Source organism: Passer domesticus, chromosome 1 (assembly GCF_036417665.1).
Source record: "Passer domesticus isolate bPasDom1 chromosome 1, bPasDom1.hap1, whole genome shotgun sequence".
Lineage (NCBI taxonomy): Eukaryota > Metazoa > Chordata > Aves > Passeriformes > Passeridae > Passer > Passer domesticus.
In genome coordinates, this window is record NC_087474.1 from 18,067,676 (window position 1) to 18,092,591 (window position 24,916).

At 37.1% G+C, this 24,916-nt stretch overlaps 1 protein-coding gene across 3 annotated transcripts in view; it reads left to right on the plus strand.

Annotated features, from left to right (window-relative positions):
- Window positions 1–24,916, plus strand: part of NEBL (nebulette) — a 249,113-nt gene that overhangs the window by 168,636 nt on the left and 55,561 nt on the right. The window contains exons 10-14 of one of the 3 annotated variants that reach the window (XM_064408443.1): window positions 3,921–4,031; window positions 11,673–11,774; window positions 13,360–13,461; window positions 20,086–20,193; window positions 21,712–21,816. The exons of the other annotated variants lie outside the window; for them this stretch is intronic. Of the exons in view, the coding sequence (XP_064264513.1) occupies window positions 3,921–4,031; window positions 11,673–11,774; window positions 13,360–13,461; window positions 20,086–20,193; window positions 21,712–21,816 (528 nt within the window). The remainder of the gene's footprint in view (window positions 1–3,920; window positions 4,032–11,672; window positions 11,775–13,359; window positions 13,462–20,085; window positions 20,194–21,711; window positions 21,817–24,916) is intronic. 3 annotated transcript variants of the gene reach the window in all.

Here is a 24,916-nt window from a genome sequence, read left to right on the forward strand (position 1 = left end):
TCTTCAGCCTACCTAGATCTCCCCCCAGTTTAGTAATTTGATACACAATTTCAGATCACACACATGATTTAGGAACTTGGAGGCAAGGAGGGGAAATATCCTGTTTGTCTGAAGGAGTTATACCCCACCTGCAGCTGCCCTCCACTGTCCTCTCCAGAGCCAACAGGCTGCCACAGCACCACTGACCACATTTGCATTCTTTAGCTCTTGTGGCAATTGTCAGTGATTTCAGCTGAGCCAGATCTCCTCCTTCAGGGCTCCTGCCATGCAGTGTCAGCACTGACATCAGGATCTTGCTGTAATGGAGAGTATAGACCCTGACACATGTGGTTCTCTTCCTGTGGAGCCTGAATCATACTCAATTCTGTCTTCAGGAAAGCCTGAAACAAGAGTTCCTGCTGGCTTTTGCATGAAACCCATGTTTGCTCTTTTGTGTTTTATGTAGAACTTTCCTTTATGAAAAAGGAAATAAATACCCACAAAGAATGACTATCCAAAACTGTAAAAAAAAAAAAAATTAAAAAAAATCTCCATGCTGTTTATGGGAAAATGTTTCAGGAAAATGAAAAAGAAGTTTCACAGTCCCACATACTTGGGTGGCTTTTATAATTTAAGTTTTTTTCCTCTTCACACAAAATTTGACTGTGGCCTTCTAAATGCCTTTCTTGAGAGTGAGCAACCAGATTTCCTCCCTCTCTCACTTTTGTCACAGTTGTCCCTAGGGTACACTAAAAAGAGGAGAAGCCCCTGTCATCACTGAATAACTTCACTCTCCTTACCAGCCTACAAAGCTCTCATCAATTTCCCTGCTTCTTGCAGTGAGAAGATAAATTAGATGAGAGCAGTCTAGGTAGGGAGCCTTCATTTTGATTTTTCTGAAAGGAAATGGAAATTTTTGGAGAAATTGCAGTATTCCTGTGGAAAATATTACTGAAAGAAAATTTCTGATCATTGCTAGCTCTGTGCCAAATCTTTTTCTTGTCTGAAGATCAGTATGCTGAATACTTCCTTATGTAAAACAATATTTTTCTTAGTACGGTGTCACAAACAATGATAAAGGTATTTAAAATTGTTTAGGGAAAACAAGTGTTGAAAAAAAACCAAGCACTTAATCCCTTTTTTCATCACTTTATTTCTGCCATAAGAAATTACTGCACTGTTTTTATTCTTATCTAAAAGGGATAATCTAAAGCAAACTGAAAACAGTTTAATTTTCTACTTTGCACAGGGTAATATCTCAGAGTCAATGTTGAACAGTATTTCCTGTTTCTTTATAAAGGTGATGAGCCAAGACAATCTTAAACAATGTTTTCAACTTCCAGAGGAAGTTTCAGAGGGTTTTTTTACTACAATAAAAATTTTGGTGTTTATTTCATGATTACCAATCATATTACACATTATCAAATTGTTTTATGCAATTTTTCAGGGTTTTTTGTGGTAGGAAATGTCACATTCAATATTTCCTCTCTTTTATGGTGGCAGGTATTAGTCTTCTGGTCTTCTATAGTTCAGTTTTACACAGTTACATTGGATAATCTAATTCTCTGTATGGAGATTAAAGTGATGTTTTTGGTGTGCTTGAACATTTCCTTCTACGAAATCCTACTTTGTGGATATTAAGTTCAGAGCACATCTTACTAACTATAAATGGAAATAAAAATAAAAATGTAATAGTGTTTAATGTATGCCAAAACAGGGGGTCAGTCAGAGCTGGGTTAAAAGAACACAAAACCTTCCTTAATGCAGCTTCCTATTGACACGTGGGTGTAAAAGAGAGAAAAAAAAAATAAAAAATGAGTACTTACAAATTGGTTCAATCTGAAGTCATACCTACTTAAATAATTGCCTTGTATTTCTCAACTTAATAAATGGCACCACTACAGGGTAAAGGTTGTGTCAGTGACCTATAATGCTTGATCTCTGTGTAGAGTAGTTTCATATGTAGATTTGATTAAGGAAAATCAGTTTAGCTAAAACTTGAAAATCAACATGAGTTGAGAAACAAATGTATGCATACTAACCTATTAAATAATGTTACTAAGAATATTGATGAAATAATGATAAATATTTTTTCATGCTCACTTGGAAGCGATTTACAAATCTGGGAATAGTTCTGCACTAAACTGTTCCAAACTAAACTAGACAGCCATTGAACCCCTCCTAGCCTAGGATTGCAACAAGATACTTCAGTGAGTTAATGAAAGTAATGGGAAAAGATAGGAAGAACAGATGCCAAAGCAAGTAAAATATTGCTACATTAAGCTAAAGAAATGGTCATCCTTTCCCAAGACAGCGGATACTCATAATTTCTGCTCAATTTCTCATGCTGAGAGTTGATGTGTTACTATGTTTTCATATCTTGGTTACATAGCCCATTCACCAAGGGAAAAATAGAGCTCTTGAACCAGCAAAATGGCAATGTAATAAAATATCTGTAAATTAGTAGATTTTGGAAGTAACCGTATGGGTCTTCTGTTCATAATGGCATTAGGTGGGGAACATCTTAAAAATGACAGTGTAAGCAAGGAGCATTAGCAAAAGAGTTTTTGTGGCATATGTTTGTATAGTAATTCCAGTTTTGTGGGGAATAATTTGTTAGTGGTGCTTCAGTCGTATTAAAGATTATGTGCTTTTCCATTTGCAAGATGTAACCAGTGTAGGCAAGTTAGGGACTCTTTGTTTCACTGTCAGTTGTGTTTGTTCCTGTGGAGGGCTGATTGTGCTAGACTGGATGACGAGGTGGCACATTTTAAGGTTCCTGATTTGATGCTTTTGTTCACATAGTAGCAGTGAAAAAATACCTTTCCCCCCTTCTTGTCTTAATCTCTCAACCTGTATATCATTTTGTAATCTGAGATAGTCAGGGCAGATAGTAACAAATTGCTTTGGGCACACTGCTCTGTAACTCAGATGAAATCTTGCTTTAAACAAAACCAGATACAGCATTTTCTCACAATTCTAGTATCCTGTCCTAAAAGAGTCTGAATCTCTGTAGTTGAGAGTTTCCGTCTCAAAACTTTCACAGTATTCTTTTATTGCTGCCATGGGTTTTTGTGTCAATCCTTTTCCTCCTAATCAGCTTTCTATCTTATTTAATACTTGCTGTTTTCTTATGGATTATTTTAATGCTTGCTCATGAGAGCTATCAGAGAATGAATTTCCTTGATGCTTGCTACTTTTTAGGCATCGAAACCTGGTGAATTTTCCTTAATATAAGCCCAAGAGCTTCTGACAAGGATAAGTGTAAGATCAGCTTTTCAGGCAGTTGTAGTATGTGAGTGTGTGTGTGTAAGTATAACACAGTACAGTGAAAGATGGATGAATGTCCAACAGTGAGTTCCGGTTCTATTATAAAAGTAAAGGTGTTTATAAATTCACAATTCAATTCCATTTTCATTTACCATGATGACAATTGAATGTAAATATTATTTTTCTTTGTGAACTTGGGGCTAAGTCAAAATGTGTATTGTGCTGGTTGCTTCCCAACAGTGGAAGAAATAGAACTTTGGGCAACGGGTATATAATAAACAGTAAAACTGTTTGTTTATGACAAATGTATAAAATATTTTTTTTCTCTGAAAATGGAGAATAATTATATAGCTGATTGCTTCAATTGCGTTTAAAAGAAAAGTAGCTTTTGATTAGGTTTTCCCTGGGCTGTCTTCTCACCTTGTTAAGCTTAATTTTCTGTGTTTATGTATTACTATTTCTTTTCCCTGTCTACTCATGCATCTGTTGCAATAACATATGCAGAGAAATCTCACTGCTGCCTATGCCTCCTGTGTCTCTGTTTTGGGTGGAAGCTTCTCTTATTTCAGTGTAGACTCATTTCTGGTAGACTATGCCACTAGGTTTAATCTAGCTCATGTTATTATACCTGCTCTTCTCAGGTCACAAAAATATAATGTTGCTCTTTTCAGGTTCTCTATAAACAAAAACATGATGCTGAGAAAGGATTTTCAGACTATGCACGTATGAGGGAACCTCCAGATGTTAAACATGCCATGGAAGTCAGTAAACACCAGAGTGATGTAAGTACTCCCCCATCTGAAATGAGTGTGTGTGTTTTGGGTAGATACATCTGTTACAGCTTACTGAAATGAATTGGGCATGGAATATTTCCATATTTCCTTAGTTGCTATTTTTTATAAATTATTTGCTCTGGAGTAATTTAGAACATGGTGTTTCTATAAAATGTGCTATGAGTAACAATATGTGAATTTTATTCTGAATGCAGTGGAAAATGATTGTTATTATTTATCAATAGTAATTAAGTGCTATCACTTTGAAATAAAATTGCAGGCACAGGTTTTTTTTTCACAGTTGTAGCTACTTTTAAAGTGTATAAAGTTCTTTGTTTAAATGAACACCAGTTTTGTTTCAGTGTCTTCATCTACCAATACTTGGGTAGTTCTTCAGGGGTGCTGTGTAGAGGAGACAAGTGAGCTGTTTCTGCCCTGCTCTTGCACATTTTATACATATTAATAAGTTTGTTCCTATCTCCTGAATATGTATCAAGTGAATTTTCCAAAGAATTTAATAGACTAGTAAATTATTTATTTTACAGAATTTGAGGTGTTCAGTTTGATGCCTGCAAATACCATTTGACCAAAGTATTTGTTCTTGTAGTTTTATTTAGACAACTTACAAATAACTAGGAGTATTTAGCAATATTTTGAAAATTGATTGCTTTTTTTTCAGCTGCTTGTTAGCTTCTTGAAGCTCTTAAGGTTTATTTCACAATATAAAAGCCTAATAATGGTATTTGTATTTCTTATTAGAATCAGGTCAGGTTTGATTTCATGGTCAAGCTAGCAAATTCTAGCTCAATGCATCATTGCTTGGGGCAGAAATGCTGCCCAGATTAGAGTCTTGAATGATACAGACACAACTTTGAAGAAAAATTTATGTTAGCTTTAGATTTTGTAAAAGCTTACTTGTGAGAAAAACAAATTTTAGGAGAAGATTGGTTAAAATTGTGATGCCATTTTAAGGGGTACACAAAGCTTTTAAGAACAGCTGATGTGTAACCTTAAAAGTTATGATCCTGTTCCATTCTTATTTAGGTAACCAAATCAATTGAAGTAGGCATATCATTGTACAACACTTTTCTGTGAGATAAACGGGATATTTGTTTTCTGCTAATAATGTAGAAAACATAGCTTGGGTGTTCATTTTAAATTATCTTAAATTTATCCCATCTTCTCCTACTAACAGTGCAACAAACACTCTAAGGTTATGTGGGTTGAAATCTAAATGTCAGTGCTAGATGTATGTCTGTGTGCAGAATCTTGACAGCTGGCTGCTGATTAAAAGGCTGCTGGAAAACTTCAGGGAAGCATTATGTTTGAAGAATAATTTTTTCTTCTGCTGGGAAATACCTGCAATGGAATTCCCAGCAGTAATTTGCAACCTGCCTTGATTACAGAATTCCCTCTTCCTGTCAAACACTGTCCATTTCTGCTGTTGGAAGCATCAGGGTGTCACGATGACAGAGCCTAGGAGCTGGGCATGTGAATGCTCTCCCCAGAAGCAAGAGGTTTTTTATTTACCTAGCAGTAGGAATGATGGTGAACTGCTAGGAAAGAAAATAATGCTGGAAAGAGAGATGTGAATTCCTCTCAGAGAAGGGACTAGGAGGAATATGAGACAAGTTCCTGTAGCAAATTCATCATAGTTTGAGGGTTAGAATGCTAGTGCAAAACCTATTCCCCTTCTACAGCTGTATATCACCTGCTAATAGAATTAAGGAGAGCAGGTTACAGATGTGAGGATAAATGAAATTCAGTTGTTTCATCTTTCACCCTTAAAACAAGCAAAAAAAAAAAAAAGAAAAGGAAATGAGGGAAAACATGGGAGGGAAGGATGTTTTGATAAATGAGAACTTTTAACAGCATGTTAGAAATAATGAAAAAATATGAGGGAAATTATTTTCAGCCTGAGCAAACTTCAAAAAATCAAATAAGTCATTCAAATGCAACACAAAACTCTAACCAGTTAGTTTAATGTGTTTAAGAACTGATTCTTTCTGGTTGCTCATGAGCAGCTGCAGCACAATAGACGAATACCTATCACACACAAAGGAGCAAGTTATGTAAGTCTGGTTATTGTTCAGCAGAAGCACTCATCTCTTGTGGGTAATATTTGGGCATCATGGTGAATAGCTGAGGATTTCTTCTTTTGTAGGTACAGGTTTAATTAAGAACCATGTGAGTTTTTATCTTGGAGTCAGAACATGGAACAGCGAGCATCCCAAATATGGAGCATTTGTCTTTCCAAATTATTTCAGGGTATCTGTGTAATCACAGCTTTGAAAGTGCAGAGAAAAAGAAGGGAAGCTATTGAGCAGGTAGAAGGACAGAGCTCTTTTATCCACCATTCAGTACAGTTTACCAGTGGGGGCAGAAAGCACATTTACCTACAATGCTCTGCCAATTCAATTCAACCTTTACAGGGAGAGTTTGCATCTAAGAGGATTAGGATGTGTTTAAGAGTATTTACTCAGCCTTAAAATATAGTTGACATTTTTACTCAACTTTGTGAAATGTGCCATTTCCTTTAAAAATTAAAACTGTATTAGCTCACCATACATTTGTGCTGACATTTTGAAACTCTCATGTGCTGTAGGCCTTCACATCACTTTGAATATCATGAGCATTCTGGACATGTTAATGGGCATCATTAATACGTTTGGGCAGAAACTGGGTTACAGGGAAATACTGTAAAAGCTCCTGAACAATGTGATCATGTCTAATAAAATAATTTTTCTCGTTTTTTGCTTAGGCTGAAGAAAATTGCTCTCAAATGAACACAAGTAACTTTTCTAATGACAGAAAATATACTTTAAAAAGAATTGAAATACTACATAATGCTTGAAAGGAAGCATGTTTATCCAAACCAGAGTACTTTTCTTTATAAATTGTGTTTGTGTTTTGTGACGTGAATGTTAATGATGTGACTTTGGCACACAAAATCATATTCAGAAGAGCGAAGTAGGGACCATCGGCCTGCTTTGTCTGTGCTTAGCTGATCAGTTAACTCGTCTGGAAGTTTCCAAACTTGGGACCAAAACTAAGTGGTGGTCTTAAAACAATATCATGGCACATTTTTGCTTTGTGTGTATCTGAGTATCATGTGAATGGAAGGATGTAGTTGGATGGTGAAACGACCTGACAACTAAATGTCTAAAGCAAAGGAACCACTTGCTGTGTTGTGTCTATGTGGAAGCTGGACATAGCATTTGATGAAGGTGCTCAAAGCTGTGCATCACGGTTTTGTCTGTTCCATGACCTGGTCTATCACAGGGCATTTTGAATAGGAAAACAATGTTACATATTTGTACAGCAGATTAAATGTTCTGCTTTATTAAAATGACTGATTCTCCTCACAGCATTACATGATATGAAATAAGGATGTGATCTTCTGACTTTACAAATAAGAAAACTGCAGTACAGTCATCTATGGACATTGGAAAGGTGGTTTGCACATCTGATTTTAAAGCCCTGGTATCTTTTCTCTTATCTACAAAGAGAGCTTTTTTAGAAATATTAGTTGACAGCTGGGCAAACTTCTGATATGTATATATGCACTTTCCATTCCACATGAGGTCAGTAATGATAATTTATATGTTTCACTCATCATCTAAATTTGAATATTTAAGATGTCTGTATTTTCTTAGGAGTAAGTTGTTTTTAATTTTCAGGGTATAGTGCAGTCACAATCCCCACACACAAAAAAACTACATTCTTTCTGATAAGACCAAATCAGCAGATCTTAAAGTGAATGTGCTTAAACACTATCAGTAACATGCACAAATGTTAATGTTTCTTTTGGTGCAGATCATGGTAAATTCAGGCTTCTCCTGTCTCTCTGTTCAGTATCTGTGTTAGAAAAATCACCATTCACTGACTAACTTTCTGCTGACAGTGGTTGTCAACAGCAAGTCCCCCTGGACCACTTGCAACTGGTGCTGAAAATGATGTTTACTCCTGGTGTAATTGGGACCAATCAATTTTAAGGCCCATTACTGGAAAGGATGACTGCATCAATCTGTAATGGGCCAGAAATGTGTTTGTCTCTTTTACACAAGCCGGAAAACAGTTTTCAACATCATTTGAGCAGGAATTAGAAAAGCTGTTGCCAATGATGATTGTCACCAGCTAGTCATTTTCTTAGTGTTGATGGACCCCAAAGTGTAGATGAGAGGAAAGAGGGCAGAGACACAGCAGACAGGCCATTAGTTAGTGGACTTAACAGCTCTTGGAAAATACTAATCAGGGACAAACAGTAAGAGACAAATTCTTGTGCAGACAGGTGTACCCAACTTCTTGCTGAATCCTTAAGAGGGCAAAATGTGTTCATAGCTGCTTGTGCATCTTTGAGTAATTTATTATGTATTGTTTGGACTAGTTTGGTATTGGAATAAATGAGAATATAAAAGATTTCAAGAAAGGTCTGAATCTCTTAAACCCAGGTTTGCTTGGCTCGCCATGTAGAAGTTTCTGTTTGTTGATTGACAGTCTGAGATGTTTTGCAGCATTGTTAGAAATCTCTTTACTTTATGGCACTGAAGTGCATTCCACTGGTATTCATGTAAAGTGAAGAATCTTGCAGACCCTGCTGGAGTAACTAGATCAGTATGCTTATCCTCAGTGGACCTTATGCATTTTATAAGAGCTCAAGGTCTGGCCTATTAAAATCAGTCTAGTAATTATGAGCAGGCCCTGAATATTCTCCATGCTTTGCAAAAACCAGTTGCAATTCAGGGTATGTAATCACATTTAGGATTAAAGATGAGAAATTATTTTCTTCCGATTATTGCTTCACAATAATATCCAACAATGTAACTGTTTTTTATTGTAATTTCAAACTGGGTAGAAACCCATTTAAAATTTAGTTGGTATCTGTAATTTACTGTTTTCAGCTTCAGAACTCAGGATGGTGCATTTTTTTTCCCTCTTAGTTGCTCCTTCTTGCTCACTTGCATTTCCCACTGGTTGGCCATAACTCTCCATCTAGGTCTTTCACTGCTGCTCTAAAATGGTTATCTCAGTTACTTGTTCTATGCAAAAGTCAGCTGAAACAATTTTTTTTGTATACAGTGGTCCTCATGAAGTGGAGCAATTATTGAGCTTTTGCTGATTGTTTTTTTGGTAGAGCCTGAGAAACCCTTTGAAATTAAGTTTGAGTAAGGACGTTGTGTAATGCCTGGAAGTTCCAGTCAGGGTATGAGCCTCTTGGCTGAACCAGCTCAGGACAAAAAATGGCTCCTTCTCTGGGTGCTTCTGCTGCTTCCTTTCTTTTGTTGCTTCCCACCCCCTTCAGGGGCTTCTTCACTTTCCATCTTCTGATGCCCATGGGTGCACACACCAAGCCAGTTGCTTTGCCCTGTGTACATCTGTTCCTCTGCTCTCTCAGAATAGCTCTGGTTTTACTGTTCTAACATAGCACTATTAAAAAAAAAAATCACTAGATGGAACAGAATAGCAGCTGTGTAATAGAGGCCAGCAGAGTGTCCCAATGGGAGAGGGTCAGCATCCAGGGATTGAGGTTATTCAGGAAATGGGAAACATATTTTTTCTTTCTTTGGCCTACCTCTGACAAACTACTGTTCTGCTGCATAACATTTTTATTCTCACTGGAGTATGACAAGCTGCAGAATGGAGCAAATATATATTGCAGACATTTGTAAAATGCTAGATGACTTTCCCTCAGACATAAGTAATAGGTATACTGGTTTAGGTGCAGGAAGAATAATAATTCACTCAGGGAAAGATATAGCAATTGGCCTTGCATCTAATATAATTGAAAATGGAGAAATATAAAGGACTGTCACTGTCTTATTTCTCCCCCCCTTCCTTTCCCCGAAATTAACCACAATCCATTATTTAATGTACTATATGATCATGTCATTTGGGAGCAATAAGTGACCACATTTCCTCAACTTTATCACCACTGTTCTTGATTCTCTGATGTTAAATTCACTACATTCCTAATTTCTATTTTGAGCACATATGCTGGCCCTTAATTTGCAATTTACATGGATCATAGGGTGCTATTCAGAAACCTGTTTCTGCTGCCTTTGTGGTTTTCACCTCACCTCATGTGGTCATTAGGATGAACAGCATATAATTAACTAAATTCATGTAAAGTCCTGAATTGCAAATGCTTCTGTCTACCTCTAGTTTCTTAAAAATTAGAGAAAATCTAAACATAACTAAAACAAAAGTTCCAGTGGTTTACACCAGCTGTAAGAATCAACTTTTGTTTTGTACATATGTGATAATTTGGGCTGAATGCATCAAACCTGTTTATTTGTTTCTTTTATTAGTGATTACACTTGTGTGTCACGGAAGATTAAAAATTATAAGATCTATTTGTGGGCAGGCAGCCAACAGTGAAGCCTGTTTAGCTTGTCTGCTTAGCTGAAGCCATATGGACACAAAATTACTTTCCTGTTGCATGTAAAATATTTGCCAAAAAGTGAATTTTTTTCCTTTTCTTTTTTCAATACCATTTCTATGAAGCATATTTGTCACTGACTGCTGCAGTTTGAGTTGGTTGCATTGTACACAGAGTGAAACTTTACATTGGAAATAGGAGCAGAGGTTATAATAAGAAACTTAAGACTGAGAACTTTCTTGCTGGTGAAATACTATCTTGAGAAATTGATTAACCTTGTGAAGCAACCAAAGAAAATCTAAAAGATTTCCCAGTAAAGGATGAAATATTCTTTTACTTTCCATTTCCGCTAAACTTTATTTTATGTTCTCCAACTTCTGCCTGAAACTTCAATTTGTCAGACACTTTTGAATACCAGGGACAGAATGTCATTAAGAATAATTCAGTAAGACAGCCCTTGGAAATTGGCTTAGATTGGCACATGTGCTAGAGCAGGAGAAATTTGACAAGCCACAAAGAAGGAAAAGCTGGATAACTTATGGAGCTCTATAATGTTCCTGAGGTCTATGCTGCTTTGCTAAATGGAGAATGTTTGGACCCTCCTATCTGTGGTTGAGCTTCTGGGCAAAGGTTTCTGAGCCCGTTCATTATGGTAGTGGCTTTTGCACAAACAGAAAGAGTCAGCTGTGTACTCCACATGCTGGAACACTCAGCCTTCTTGTTCCCATGATTGTGCAAAGGAGCAAGTAAGTGGCATTGTGGGGATGCTGAGATGGAGTTGTATCATTGAATTACATACATGCTACATGTCTGTCTAGTACTGAGAAAGAAACTCACTATGATAGAATTACAGTTTCTCTTCAGTGTAGCTGCAGTCTGCTAAGCTGCAGTACTCAGTATCAGAGCAGGAGCTAGTTTATATTAAAAATGGGTACAATACAGGAAAAAAAACCCTATACTCTTAAAAGTCCTCTGAAATTTTATGGTAAAACTAATATTTGTGTCTTTGCAATGCTTTAATTTTCCACTGTGCTTCTAAGCAAAACCATTTTTCTTTTTCAAATTGTATTTTATACTTCTGAATTTCTTCCGTATCATGTTACCTTGTGTGTGGGTCTTACCTTACAATCGCTCTCAAGTAGAACTCTGTTGGAATAAATTAGGTGGAATTCTATTTAGTATGATGTCTGATTTGATTGGTCATTCAAGGCTTATTTATAGATTTTGAACTTTATTATTTATTTTAAACAAAACTATGTTTTCTTTGACAGGTATCCTATAAGAAGGATGTGCAAGATACTCATAGGTACACTGAAGTGCTGAACAGACCAGACATAAAAAAGGCAACTGAGATAACAAAGATAATAAGTGATGTATGTTCTCTTTTTACTCTGTTCCTATTTTTTAGACATGTACTTTTTTTATTCCAATTTTGATCAGACTATTTTGAAATGCTGCTGGAATTCTCAAATGTTTTGAACAAAAAACCTGCACCCCCAAATCTGCTAGGGAGATTTGATTAAAAGAAATCGAAACATAACAAAAACAAACCAGTCTTGCCTGGCAGGCTAGAAAGCTGTGGGTTTCTCCTTTTTAGATGTTGACAGTATGATCTTTGCAATTATTGGTAATTGATGTAAGGACAACATGAAAATTGTTAAAGTTGGTTTTGTTTCAGCTTGATTTGTGATAGCCATTCTCAAGGTAAGTCATGTGCTTGTATGCTATACTGCATTTCAGAAGACATCCCAAACCATTTTTTACCTTGGTATGAGAGAAGCTGGCATCCCAGGACACCCCTTCCTTTTCCCATTTCAGCCAGCAGTGACAGGAAAAGGTAATTCCCGGTTGTCCTTCCAAGAGCTGTGCGGATGCTGCTTCTTTCAAGGGGATTCTGCTCCCTGAACTCCCCTCTCAAATTCTTTGCCCTTCCACTGTGACCTTGGCTAATAGGTGAAGGAGCAGTTTGAGAAGCAGCAGTGTGTGATGCAGTTCAGTATTTTGTCGTAGACAAGTCAAACAATATATATACTTAAAGTCCAGAGTCAAGTTTTTAAGTAATTAATTAAAGGTGAGACTGACTAGACACATTTGGAGAGACAGATTTAAGAGATTGAAATTCACCTTTCAATATTCAGGATTTTTTGAAAACCAAGAACTTCTACTAAGTGTTATGCTCAGCCTGCAAATTTACTAATTGCTGTTCAAGTGCTCTTAGAATTAGAGTGGCTTTGGGACTTTTATTTCTTTCAGTCTATTCTCATGATGTGTCCTTGCTGATTCATACTGCTTGAGTAATGCAAGAAGCCTGTTTTAGGCAAAGGGTAATTTAGTTTGTGGTAATGCAAAGCACCTATTGTTGATTCATCTGTGTTTTTTTTCTAATGCATTGTGGGAAAAAATGGCAGCAGTTTGCATGGGAGGCAGTTCAGCTGGAGAGATCAGGTGACATTAACCTTGCGGGACTAATTCAGCTCTGTGACACCAGTGCAGTCTCACTGACACCCAGTGAGACCAAAGTGCTAAAACTGAGAGTGGAATTTGACCTTACCGTTCAAAAAAGTTGCCCCTCAGACTAGTTTTATTTCAAGACTACTTTCAGCTGCTGCAAATCATCTTGGGTTAACTGTAGACCCTGTCATAAGAAATGCTGAGCCACTGTGACTCATTCTGCCTTGATTGGGAGGACAGTATTTCTCTGGCTTAAGCTGTGCCTTTAGTTAAAATTGAATTTTGTGAATGCTGCACATTGTGTTTTACAATTAATAAATATTATATTGTTAAGGAGCTGAACCCTGAGAAGGACTTTACTCAGAGCTGATTAGAACAGTAGTGTCAATGCAGACCATTATGTGAGACTTTTTCTACTAGTTCTAATGCTTACATTTCTCTTTCAAACTCAAACAATTTATGAGTGATTAATATCCCCCTCCTTTTTATTTTTTTTTAATTTTTAAGGTGAAGTACAAGAAAGGAAGGGGAGAGCTAAATAAGGAGTCTGCTGTGCTTGGAAGACCTGATTTTGAACATGCTAAAGGAGTTTCAAAACTTTTAAGCCAAGTAAGATTCTTCATCATTTTACAATTATTTAATCCAAATATTTAATTCCTAGTAATGCAAAGAAATACTTAGATTTTTAGATTATTATCTCTAATGGCCTTGAAGATTATGTTCTCAAACTTTTCATTTAGCATTGCAATGACTGGTAAATTTTGGATTCTTAGGAAATCAAATACACATTTTGAAGCAAAAGTATTGTGAACTTTGACTACAACTTGTCTCTTGTGGAGATGGTGTATATTTATACAGATTTTCTAGGATTTCTAAAATATTAACTGTATGTAATTTAGAGGCAAATTTTGCTCCTCATTCAGTTTGAATGGAACCTTACCCTGTGATTAATCCCACTGAAGTAACTGAGGTCTTTTGTGTAGCTGCTTGCTAATGTGAGTAATGGGATCTGAATTTGGCCTGACATGTAAACCACCCACCTTCCTTCCCCCTGAAACTGAACCTTTTATGTACTACTGTTATATATTAACCTAAAAAAAAAAGTCCTTAACTAAAAAGAAATCTGGAATAGAAATATTCCCTCTTTCTCTTAGTAGTTTTCGACTCATAAGATGTACACATAAGACTCTACTACAGATCATCCTGACATTGTGAAAACAGATTTTTCACTGCCAATCTCTTTTTTCGGTTTTTTAAAAATTTTTTCTCGCCCTTTTTTTTTGTCTGAAGTAGTTCTTTAACAGTGCCTTGCATAATCCTTGTTAGTAATCCTGTCCAGCTACCCTTGGAGCTTTTGAAAACCCAGGAACTGCCCTCCTGTAAGAGGAGGATAGTGCCCTTTGATTGAAGAAGGCTGTGTCAGCCTTCCCAGAGCCAAAAAACCTCTCAAGTGTAAATAGTGTATATTCTGTGACAGACTCAATATCAGTGATATGTAAAAAAATACGTGTGATTTGGCCAGATACTAAATAGCTTCCCTAGAACTAGCATAAAATAAAAATAATGTGTCATAGAGAACAAGCTGAAAAACAGTGCAGTGTCTGCAGGAGGTGGAGCTTCTCTTGCTATTATCCTTAGATACCTGCTGCATTCATACCATTGTAAACTTTGAAGCATTACACAAGGAGATAAAGAAAAAAATAAATATTTTTTATTGCTTTGTTGGTGATAGACTCAGAATCAAAATGAGTTTGTGTTTTTCAAATAGATTTCTGTCTTCTATTTTGTAGTGGATCATTCTCATTTCTCTGCTGATGGGCAAGTCTGCTAAGAGATTATTTTGTGTTTAGCATTGTGCAGGCTTGGAAGTCAGCCTGTACTTTCTAGCAAGAGCCTCTGTGGTGCTGCTCAGACCTGAGTGTCACTTACAGGAAATGGGACTGTAATTTAGCAAACATGTTCAGTGGTTTTTAAAAGGGTCCATATCCAAATTTAGTGTGTAGTGTCCTTTATATCTACTCAATGGCTGCCTACACACTCCTGTCCTTGCAGCTCACTCCTTTGAGCTTGCAGCTGCCTGTTTTTGCCAACGGGACCAAGCTGTAACCCTTTCCAACAGCCCTCTCCATCTTCCCAAGCCTGGTACCCATGAGTTTGTGGCCAACAATCACAAGTAAAAAATATCAGCTGAATAATGGGGTTCTGCAGGCTGATGAGCCAGCTACGTGGAAGGCTTCATCAATGCACTTTTTATCTCATTTTTATTAGATGTGCTTTTTTATCTTGGACAATGCAAGCTGCATCTGCAAATGCTTTATAATAGGGCCTCTTCACTGCCAGGAACTGGGATGGCAGCATTTCTAGCTGAGATCCTTCTGTGGAAGGCAGCATTCACTGTGCAATTTTAACTTCTTTAGAGAGTCCAAATAGTGCAGAAGGTGTGACAGGAAGGGAGAAATTGACAAAAATCTATCTTGGGTTTGGTTTATTTGTAAGAATATTCTTACTAAACCTTGGTGGTCTGAATTCTGCAATTACTGGCCCTGGATCCAAGTTTTGGGATCCTTTCTTGCCTTGTCCTCTCCTCAGTCTGAGCTGCTGTGGTGTTTTGCAGTGTGTGTGATGGGGACTGTGCTTTCAGAATTTTCAGCCTGACACGCTGCCTGCAGCAGTGTCGAGGGTGCAAGTGCTGGGCAGCTCTCAGCAGCAGGGAGGTGCACTCAGCAATTCCCCCATGTCCTCTGGAGGGAAGGCAGTGGCCCTGAGTTGTCTAATGTTCTTATATATTATTTGAATCATTATAACACTTAGACACACTAATCATAAATCAAGAGCACAGAAAAATGAAGATGACCCCTGTGTCCAAAGAGCAGGGTGGTGGGGCAGGATGAGGAATGCACCTGTGCTAGAGGAGAGAAAGAGACCTAAATATGGGTCAGCTGTGTCAGTCCTCTTCATGCAAGCATCATGAAAGAAGCTTGTAACACTTACAAGATTCAAAAAAAGAGTAAAGTTAATGATCTCTTTATTGTCTCCAGACTTTGTGGCTTTTAGAGTTTCCATTTGTTTCTCAGAAAATGGGAAGATCATAAACTTTTTGTGTTGAAAGTTGATAATCTCCCTTAATTGCATGAATCTATAAGCTGTGACATGCAGAGAAATATTAGTTATTTGACCCTCACAGTAAATTTGCAAAGTTGACAATTCTGATGGATGTAATGGGAAGAGAAGATGATAACATGTTTTAATGTGGTGCATATGGGTAGGTAATTTAGGGAGTATAGAGAACAGGAGCAAGAAGAGGTCAGGCAGTGTGGGTGTAACGAAGGGAGAAAGCAATCAAGGCAAGCAGGAAAGCAAACAAAGTGAAGAAAATAGTGTTAATGTTTGACTGGCACTCAAGGCTCTACAGAAATCACTGTTTCCTCTCTCTCTCTCCTTTGTTTCCTTTTAAATTTTTTATTTAACAAAGCTTTTCACAACAACAGCAGCAAAAATAATAGCTCCCAGAACTATTATATTTACCCACAGCATGTGGTAACTCTTTTCTGTTGATTTTAAATGAAATTTAAAACAGAAACTGTGTTAGCCCCTGTGAAAACATGAAGCTTGTCAATTTGCCGAGTGTGCATTGTATAATTTGGGCTATTTTTTTCTATTTTTTAAATTAAAACAAGCTCTTGCTCATGCCCTCTTTATGTTTTTAATGCATTTTATTAGCTTTTTCAAAGAGCTGCTGATATGAAATATTCCTCTGATGGTGTTCAGTAAGTGGTTTTAAGGTAAATAATTTTGGATATTCATATTTGTTGCTGAATCTGGTGCTTATTGCTTTAGGGATAAAACTGTTAGAGTTAGAATGTTTTTCAAAATGCACCTTCTCTCAGATTTTCAGTAACAACCCGAAGAGCCTAGGATTTTCTCAATCTTTCTTTGTTTTAAACTCCGCTAGTGCTTTTAGCAATAAATGTTTCAATTTTGCTCTTTGTTTATGCTACATTTCCTTCAATTTTTATGTGCTCTGACAGGTTTTTTCCTTTTTTAAGATGTTTTCATATGGTCATGAGGAAATGCTTTAGCTGCAAGTGTCTGCTTCATCATGGGATCCCAGTGGTTGAATGATTCAATTTTTGTAGTTTCTTTGTAAATCTGAACAGTGGGTGATGTCATCCACTTCTGAAACTGAACACTCCCTGTGTGAACAGCTTTGAACTACAGATTTGATTTAGGAATGTTGCTGCTAAGCTTCAAAAGACACTGCTCTGTCCAGCTGCAATTCTGACTTTTATAGGTTTTGTGCAAGGCCGATGAGAAGTTTGTTTATCCAGACCTTATTTAATTCCAGTTTGGTTTTTCAGGGATGTTGTTGTGTTAAAAGGCTGCAGAGTCTGCTCTTTCTTAAGCAGGCTTTAGAGAGCAACCTCCACGCATTTCTTTTAAATTAACCCCCACCATATAATCTCTAAAAAAAATAAACAAACTTAAGACTTTAATGAAGATGGTAAACAAGTAACTGTCCTTTTAAGCCCTCATTAAAGTAAAGCTCTTGGTTAATGATGAATTTGTAGATAAGTGTCCACTAACAACTGTCAATTCTACTCCCACTTATTTGCTCTTCCACCATGTTATAGCCTTGCTAAGACCTTCAGATGGTTTAGAAATCATATGAGGTATTTTTCTTCCTTGTTTTTATTCAGAACTCTTTCTCTCAGGCATGTTTCCTCTCTTCAAACTGCATTCACCCTGTTCAAAAGGATGATGAATACTGTGTGCTTTCCTTCACCATGACTCATACATGGGCTTGCTCTTCTTTCTTCACTCTCTCCCACCCCACGCTTCCTTTCAAAAGGGAGAAAGAACCAGAAAAATGTTGATAAAAGAAAAAGTGTACATCTACATAGCTTTCAAAGCAACAAATCCCCTATGACAGGTCAGTTAAATGGCTGCTGGAAGCGCTCTGGAGATGCTGCCAGGGTTGTCTGATATTACTGTGTGTGCTCTGCTTTGCCCAGAGCGACCCCATGATGGGGAGGGGAGCAAAGCAATGAGCTGAGCAGCCAGGGCAGGCAGCAGGGCCTGGAGCTGTGAGACAGCCCTACTGCATCCAGAGCATTTACACTCACCTTGGCTGTGGACTTCCTTTAGTTTTGGAACCCTTCTGCACATCAGGATATGGGGCCCCATGAAGACTGTTTACTGGTCCTCCCTCTGTCCTTCAGTGGCAGCAATGTGATCTGAAGTGACTCTAAAGAGGGCCTGGTACTGGAACCTCTAGATTGAAATGCACAGCTAAAAAAAATTTTAAATGATGGCATGAAATGACTGCAACTGGAAGATGGCAAGCCCATTGTGAGGGGAGGTCCCTTTGGCACCAATGCTTTCCCACTTAACAAGAATTTCAATACCATGTGCATTTGGTCTGTGTGCACTGTTTGTGGCCGTTTATTTGCCAGGAGAAGGCAGCCTGCAGTAGTTGGATGTTCAAAGTCTTACACGTGGTGGTGTTGTGATGTGGGTAAAGGAGTAAAAGACAGTTTTGCTCATCTTGCTGTCTTATCTCTGGCTTTTTGAATGACATATTACAGCACTGCCTGATTTTCATTAGAAGGCAAATTTTGGATACACCTTTCAAGAGAGAAAAGAACTCTGATTTATTCCTTCACTGCTCACACAGAGCGTGGATTTGCCTTTGTCTTTGTATTCAGATATATGCTTTTGCACTTGATCCAATGCCAAGGCAAATATGAAACAATATAAACCAGATGAATATACCAGAAGGCAATAGATACTCTTTTCTAATGTTAGTTTGAAAGATTATGAAGTTCATCATGTGTTCATATAAATTTTCTGTTTAAAAGTAACAATGTTTTAGAATTTACTTACTTAGAAAAATTAACCTGAGTGCTGGAATAATAATGTAGCGCTTGAACATATATGGCTGGTTCCTGTTTTAGTGGCTTAGTTTTGGTTTCTTGTTATCCTGATTAATGAAATAGTGGACATTGTGGCTATAGATAATGAGATTGCATAAGCTGAATCACGTTAAAGGTCTTTTGAGGCAAGGAAGAACTGAAAAGGAAAAAAAAACCCTCTTCCCACAACTAAGGCTGAGAAAAAAAATTGAAGATTGTTTGAGGTGGCTTAACCACTTTATCAGATATTCATGTGGGAATATAGAAAAAAGGAGTAGGGAAGAATCCATGTATTTATTTAGTGCAGAGCGTGGTAAATTATAATGGATATTGCACAGGCTCAGATATCAGATGTCTGCCTAAAATTCATGAAAGCAGTGTAATTCAGACTGAACTTTATTCTCCACCATTATGCCCAGCTGTTGGAAAGAAGCAGAGTCTCCAGATGTTTGATGATCATTCACAAAGGGAGCAAAGGAGAGAGATATACTATTTGTTCAATTTCATATTTTCACATTCTGAATTCAGTTTTTCAGCATGTTTTATGGAATTTTTGTGACTTATTTACTATTAGTGCCATTGTGTCCATATTTATGTATTGTTTATTTCCTCTTACAAGTATTGTCATTCCCTCTTTTTCTTTTGAATGAGAAGAAAAAGATGATGAAAGTGATGGCAGGCAGTAATTTAATTATACTTTCCAGCACTGTAATGAGGTGAGCATTATGCCCAAGAAATACAGAGGGATTCCTCAGTGTCCTCTGGGGAATTTCTGGCAGAATTAAAAATAGACCTGGCAGTTCTGGTGGCAATCTAACATAATGGGAATGACATGTGGACCTGGTGGTGGGAAGTTTGATTCTGACTTCCCACTTTCAAGCGGTTGAAAAATTTACAAGTTATTTGTTTTACAAATGTTACGATTTTTTCACCTTAGAATTTTTTTTTTGTTGAAACCACAATTTTGATATTAATTATGAGTAGAATGAATCCTAGTGGATCATTATTATTGCTGGTCAAAGAGTTCTGTTTTATTTGATTATTCATGTGAGCCATATGGTCTTGTTTCTGTTTTCATAAGTCCTGCAGCACCAGTAATCACATATGACAATCTTAAAATTTTAGTAAAACTCAGATACATAAAACTTAATTTGAAACTAACACAAGACTATCCCAGGTGTGGGTAAACTGAGTTTCTTTAAACTTTGTTTAAAGATTTATGAATAAAGTAATTGCATTTAATAAGCTTCTTTGTAACCTGAATTCTCTGCATTTTTAAAGTGCTACTTGTTAATATTAGACATGTTTGTTCTGGTGAAAGGTGAAATACAAAGAGAAGTTCAGTAAGGAAATGAAGAGTCACCAGTACAATCCTCTTGACAGCGCTTCCTTCAAGCAAGCACAGATTGCATCCACCTTGGCAAGTGATGTAAGTTATTTGGCTTTGTATTTTACTTGCATTTACATCCTGAATAACCTAACATTTGTTCACAAGTAGAATTTCTTTTTTTCATCTTATGAATTCCTCTGAGCTACAGTCTCTGCTATACAACATGTAGCAGGTACAGCATGTTATCAATTTCTTCATCTGCTTCTGATGGAGGGCCTGAAGAGTTTTTCATAACCATTTTAGATGAGATTCATCTAGCTTAATTTTGTGTGTCAAAAGGTGTGACCTCTTACTCTGAGTTAGTTGCCTTGTACTTGGTCCCTTTTTATTCAGCAAAAAAATAAACAGGTCTAGAGGTCAATTCTTCTCACCTGTTAAGAGGTGCCTGTCTTTAGAGAAGCAAAGTACTGTCATCTCTCCAATGGTTATAGAAGGAGATTACATGAGTAGTTCAGATCTGTCTTTTAGACTTCATTCGTCTGGTTGGTCTTCTCAATGGTATTACAAAACACAGCAGTCACGAGGTTCAGCAATGGGTGGCTGCTGCTGGAGCCAGACTGGAGAAAACATCTGTATCTAGTGATGATGGTATTGGGATGTTATATTTAAAAGTGTGTTTAATGCTAAAAAATGTGATCTCTTCGAGGCTGTGATCCCAGATAGCCAAAAGACCAGTCTTCATTTTGTAGTCCAGCATTTCTGAAGTGTGAGGTACCATGCAATGGGAACAGGATAGACTGAGAAGCCAGAGAAGGGTACAGAAGATTATGTAATTGTTTCCAAAATATAAATGGGTAGTAAAAAATCAGTTGAAGCAGTTATTATTATAAGAAATGGGCAAATTGAAGTGAGGAACATGATGCACATGTGGAAATGACTAAAGGTATTAGTTTGAGAGATTTCTCATCCAAGATAGGTAAGGTAGCTAGTTTTCTTCCTGTAAAGTTGGGCATACAGGTCTCAGAAGAATGGAAAATCCAGCTTTAGGCTGATGGGAAGTTACTTTCTGCTGCTTCGTTAAGTGATTATCTTTTGCCTTAGGTCACCATATTGCTTATATTTGCTGCAAGTGATCTATATTGGATAAAATATCCAGGAGCACATCCTTTTAACTGTTATATATCAAACTCCTAAATTGGATGGTGTGATTGCTGAAGCTGAGGAAAAAGAATAAGAATTGAAGGTGTTTAAAATGAATAGACCCAAAGTATTGAGGAAGATACTCTTGATTTAAGTAGGGGGTGGGAAGGGAGGGGAGAGGAAAAAAGGAGAAAATTAATTATAGCCTGCAAAGTGATACAAAGTGTGATTTTGTTGTAAGTGTCCTTGTTTGGAGGAAAAGTTGGAGTAGTTCCTAAATACTTAGCAGAATGAGTCCTATATTGTTCTTTCCTTTTCTTTGAAATAATAGTAGATGACCACCATCTAGTGGCTGGGAGAGATTGTTCAGGCAAGCACGTAATGTTTCCTCTTTCAGAGTGGTCAACCACACTGTTATACAGAGCTGTGAATTATTTTATTAATCTTTAGTTTGCATAACCTGAATTTTCTTTCCAGGTGAACTACAAGAAGGATTTGGAAAGCCTGCATGATCCAGCATCTGATCTACCAAATCTGCTGCATTTAAACCATGCTTTAAATATCAGCAAAACACAGAGTGATGTAAGTTGCCTTTTTAAGAATGACCTGAAAAATAAATCTAGTAAGGAATGTAATATGTATAGTCATGGTAGGAAACACATTTTTACTCTCATATGTAGTGGCCAGTAGTGTTGTAACTGTAGTAGATGAGGGGTGTAGTGAAGAAAAATGGGTTTTTATGACAACATATTTCAGTTATTAGAACAGATAATATATACTGTGGAAGAATCACAGAGACTTCTGATGTTGGGTGTTTCTTTTCATAGATCTGAAACATTGACTGTTTTTCTTTTGTGCTAAGACCTTAAATACTTCTTTCCTTGCAAATCTCATTTTGTCTAAGATCTTGTTTTCATCTGTAAGTCTCTGTACGGAAGTGACCATTATGCTAGCTTCATATTTGGACTTTTTTCATGAACAGCCTCTGGAATGTTAGCTTACTTTTGGGCTTCTCTGGCTGAGCTTTCTTCTTCTCCTAACTGTCTGACTCTTCCTAGACTGGGTCAGTTAATAGGCACATGCTCCATTCTGCCACGTAGCAAGACATGGCCCTTGATGGGGCTGGTGGTCTGACATATGATTGTGGTGGGGGTTGAAATAGGAAGGAAGACCTGGGAGACCGCTGGCTCCTGTGCAGTGATGAAGGTTCTTTCCCACTCCAAGAGCACCTTTGCTGCATGTCTGTAAGCTGGTTAGCTGCATTTGTCATCTTTACTCCAGAAAGTACAGCAGGCCTGCAGAGGTCATCTTTTAAGTCAGTGCCTGCAAAACAATGCATCTACTTTTTTTTTTTTTTTTTTTTTTTTGAGAATGGAAGCTTTTTTTTTTTTCTGTCTTACTCCCTCTGTAAAGGTAACACTGATTATCCCCTTTTGTATCAGTAATAAATGAGTTGGAGTATTTTTCTTCCTGCATTCTTCATGCACTTTTTGGCTCAAAGCTATTTTCCTTCTAGTGTATGGTAAGATTGGCAGTCTTTTTTGCTGATTAAATGAGCCCATCTTAGTCCATCCTTAAGAATGGACTTCATCAGTTTATCATCTTAGCTCTAAGGATTTAGAAACCTGGACTTTTCTTTAAGGCAGATCATGTCTTGCAAAATGTATTTCTTTCTTTTGTCCTGGAGGGATTGATTCATAATGTCCATGTGCTTGTCTGAGGACTCTGTAAATACTAAGCCTATGATTTTTGCATTGTCCAGATCCTGGTGGGTATTTTTATTTGGTACAAGAAGAGAAATGCTTTGCCAATCCTTAAGCTCTCCACCAAATATTTGTCTTCTAAAGAAATCCCGTTTTCACAGTTCTTCTCAGATTTGACCTCCCCATGTCATCATCACTTTTATTTAAACATGGTTTATTCTCTGCCTTTCTCCCTCGGTTTCCAGTACATTCCTTGTGTTCTCCTTGACTCTCCACAGCTCATACCAAATCTGTTTCGTAATCTGCCATCATTGTAAAAAACAATCTTCCTCACTTCCCTGTGTTAACTGATTTCCAGAGACTGGTCTTATGGTCTGTTGGGTTTTTTCGTAGGTTTTTTTTTTTTTATTTTGGTGGGGTTTTTTTCCTGTTTTTTTTTTTTTTTTTTTCCTTCTGAAACACAGAGCTGGTTGCTAATTGCTCGATTTTGCTGTTTCCCTGCAGTATATTTTTCTGCATTGAACTTCATCTTTCTCATTATCTTCTACTTGACATAGCTACACCTACACCAGTGTGACAGATTGAAACCTCTGTGGTTAATTAAACTCATGAACTAATGTAGTTTATTGAATGAATGGTTTTGCTTATTGACCTGAAGTGTAGAGGTGTGTGCCACTATACAAAGCACTTATACTATAATTTCACTGCAAGAGTGTTATAGAGGTCAACTTCCATGGGAATGAATTCCAGCAGTTAAGAGGAAAGCTTGATGGGCATCTTTGGACATAAGTAAACAGTTTTGGACAGGTCAAACTCATCCTGGTTTTATTATTTTGATGAGGAAGAAAATTACAAGGTAGAATTCTCCCTTCATGCAGTATTTCCTGGTTTCACTTGGGATGGAGGTAATTTTCTTCCTAGTAGCTGGTGCAGTGGTGTGTTTTGGATTTAGGATGGAATCAGTGTTGATAACACACTGATGCTTCAGTTGTTGCTGAGCAGTGCTTACACTAAGTCAAGAACTTTTCAGCTTCTCATGCAGCCCTGCCATTGAGGTGGCTGGTGGTGCATTAGAAGCTGGGAGAGGATACAGCCAGGACAGCTGACCCAAACTGGCCAAAGGGATATTCCACATCATATAGGTGTCATTCTCTGTATATAAACTAGGGGAAAGTTGGCCAGGAGTTCCTTCTCAGGGACAGGCTGAGCATTGATAGGTTGGTGGTAGGAGTTACTTTTTTTTCATTTAGATATTTTGAGTTTTTTTTTCCTTGAGCTTTATTTCTTACTCTTTTTTGTTATTTTCCTTTTATTGCTGTTTATTATTATTATAATAGCTTATTTTATTTAAATTATTTATCTCTTCCTATTTCAAACCACAAACTTTCTCACTTTTACCCTTCTGATTCTCTACCCATCCCACTGGGGTAAAGTGTGTGAGCAGTTGTGTGGCTGACTGTGCTTAAACCATGACAGATATGTATATAATTCTGGTATGAACTATGGAGGCACGAAATTTGATGCTTTGATATATGTAGAACAGCTAGTTTAATGTTTTTCACATTTTAAATCTGTTCTTATTGTGAAGACTTTGAGATACTAATGAAATTCAGGCTAAAAAAGGGGGAACTTAGATGTATTTCATTTTAATGAAAAGGGTGAATAAATAGAACTTCAGAGACTGAATCTAGTGCTTGTAGCTTAGCTTAATGTAGCAAAAAGTTACAAGCTTAGCTAAGTTGATTTTATAGAATTTCTTAGAAATTTTCTTCCATTAGCTGAAGAGTGAAGTAAAAGTATGAGATCAGTGTCTGTAGATGGAGGTAATTTTAATTTGTTTCCACTACTAAAGTGATTTTGTTGTGTGACATTCATAGTTCTTTCCACTAGGAGGCAAACCCAGACTATCATATGTGTTCCTTTGCACTTCAAGTGTAAATAATGTTTATTTTCTATGGAACATAAAAACATCTGAATTT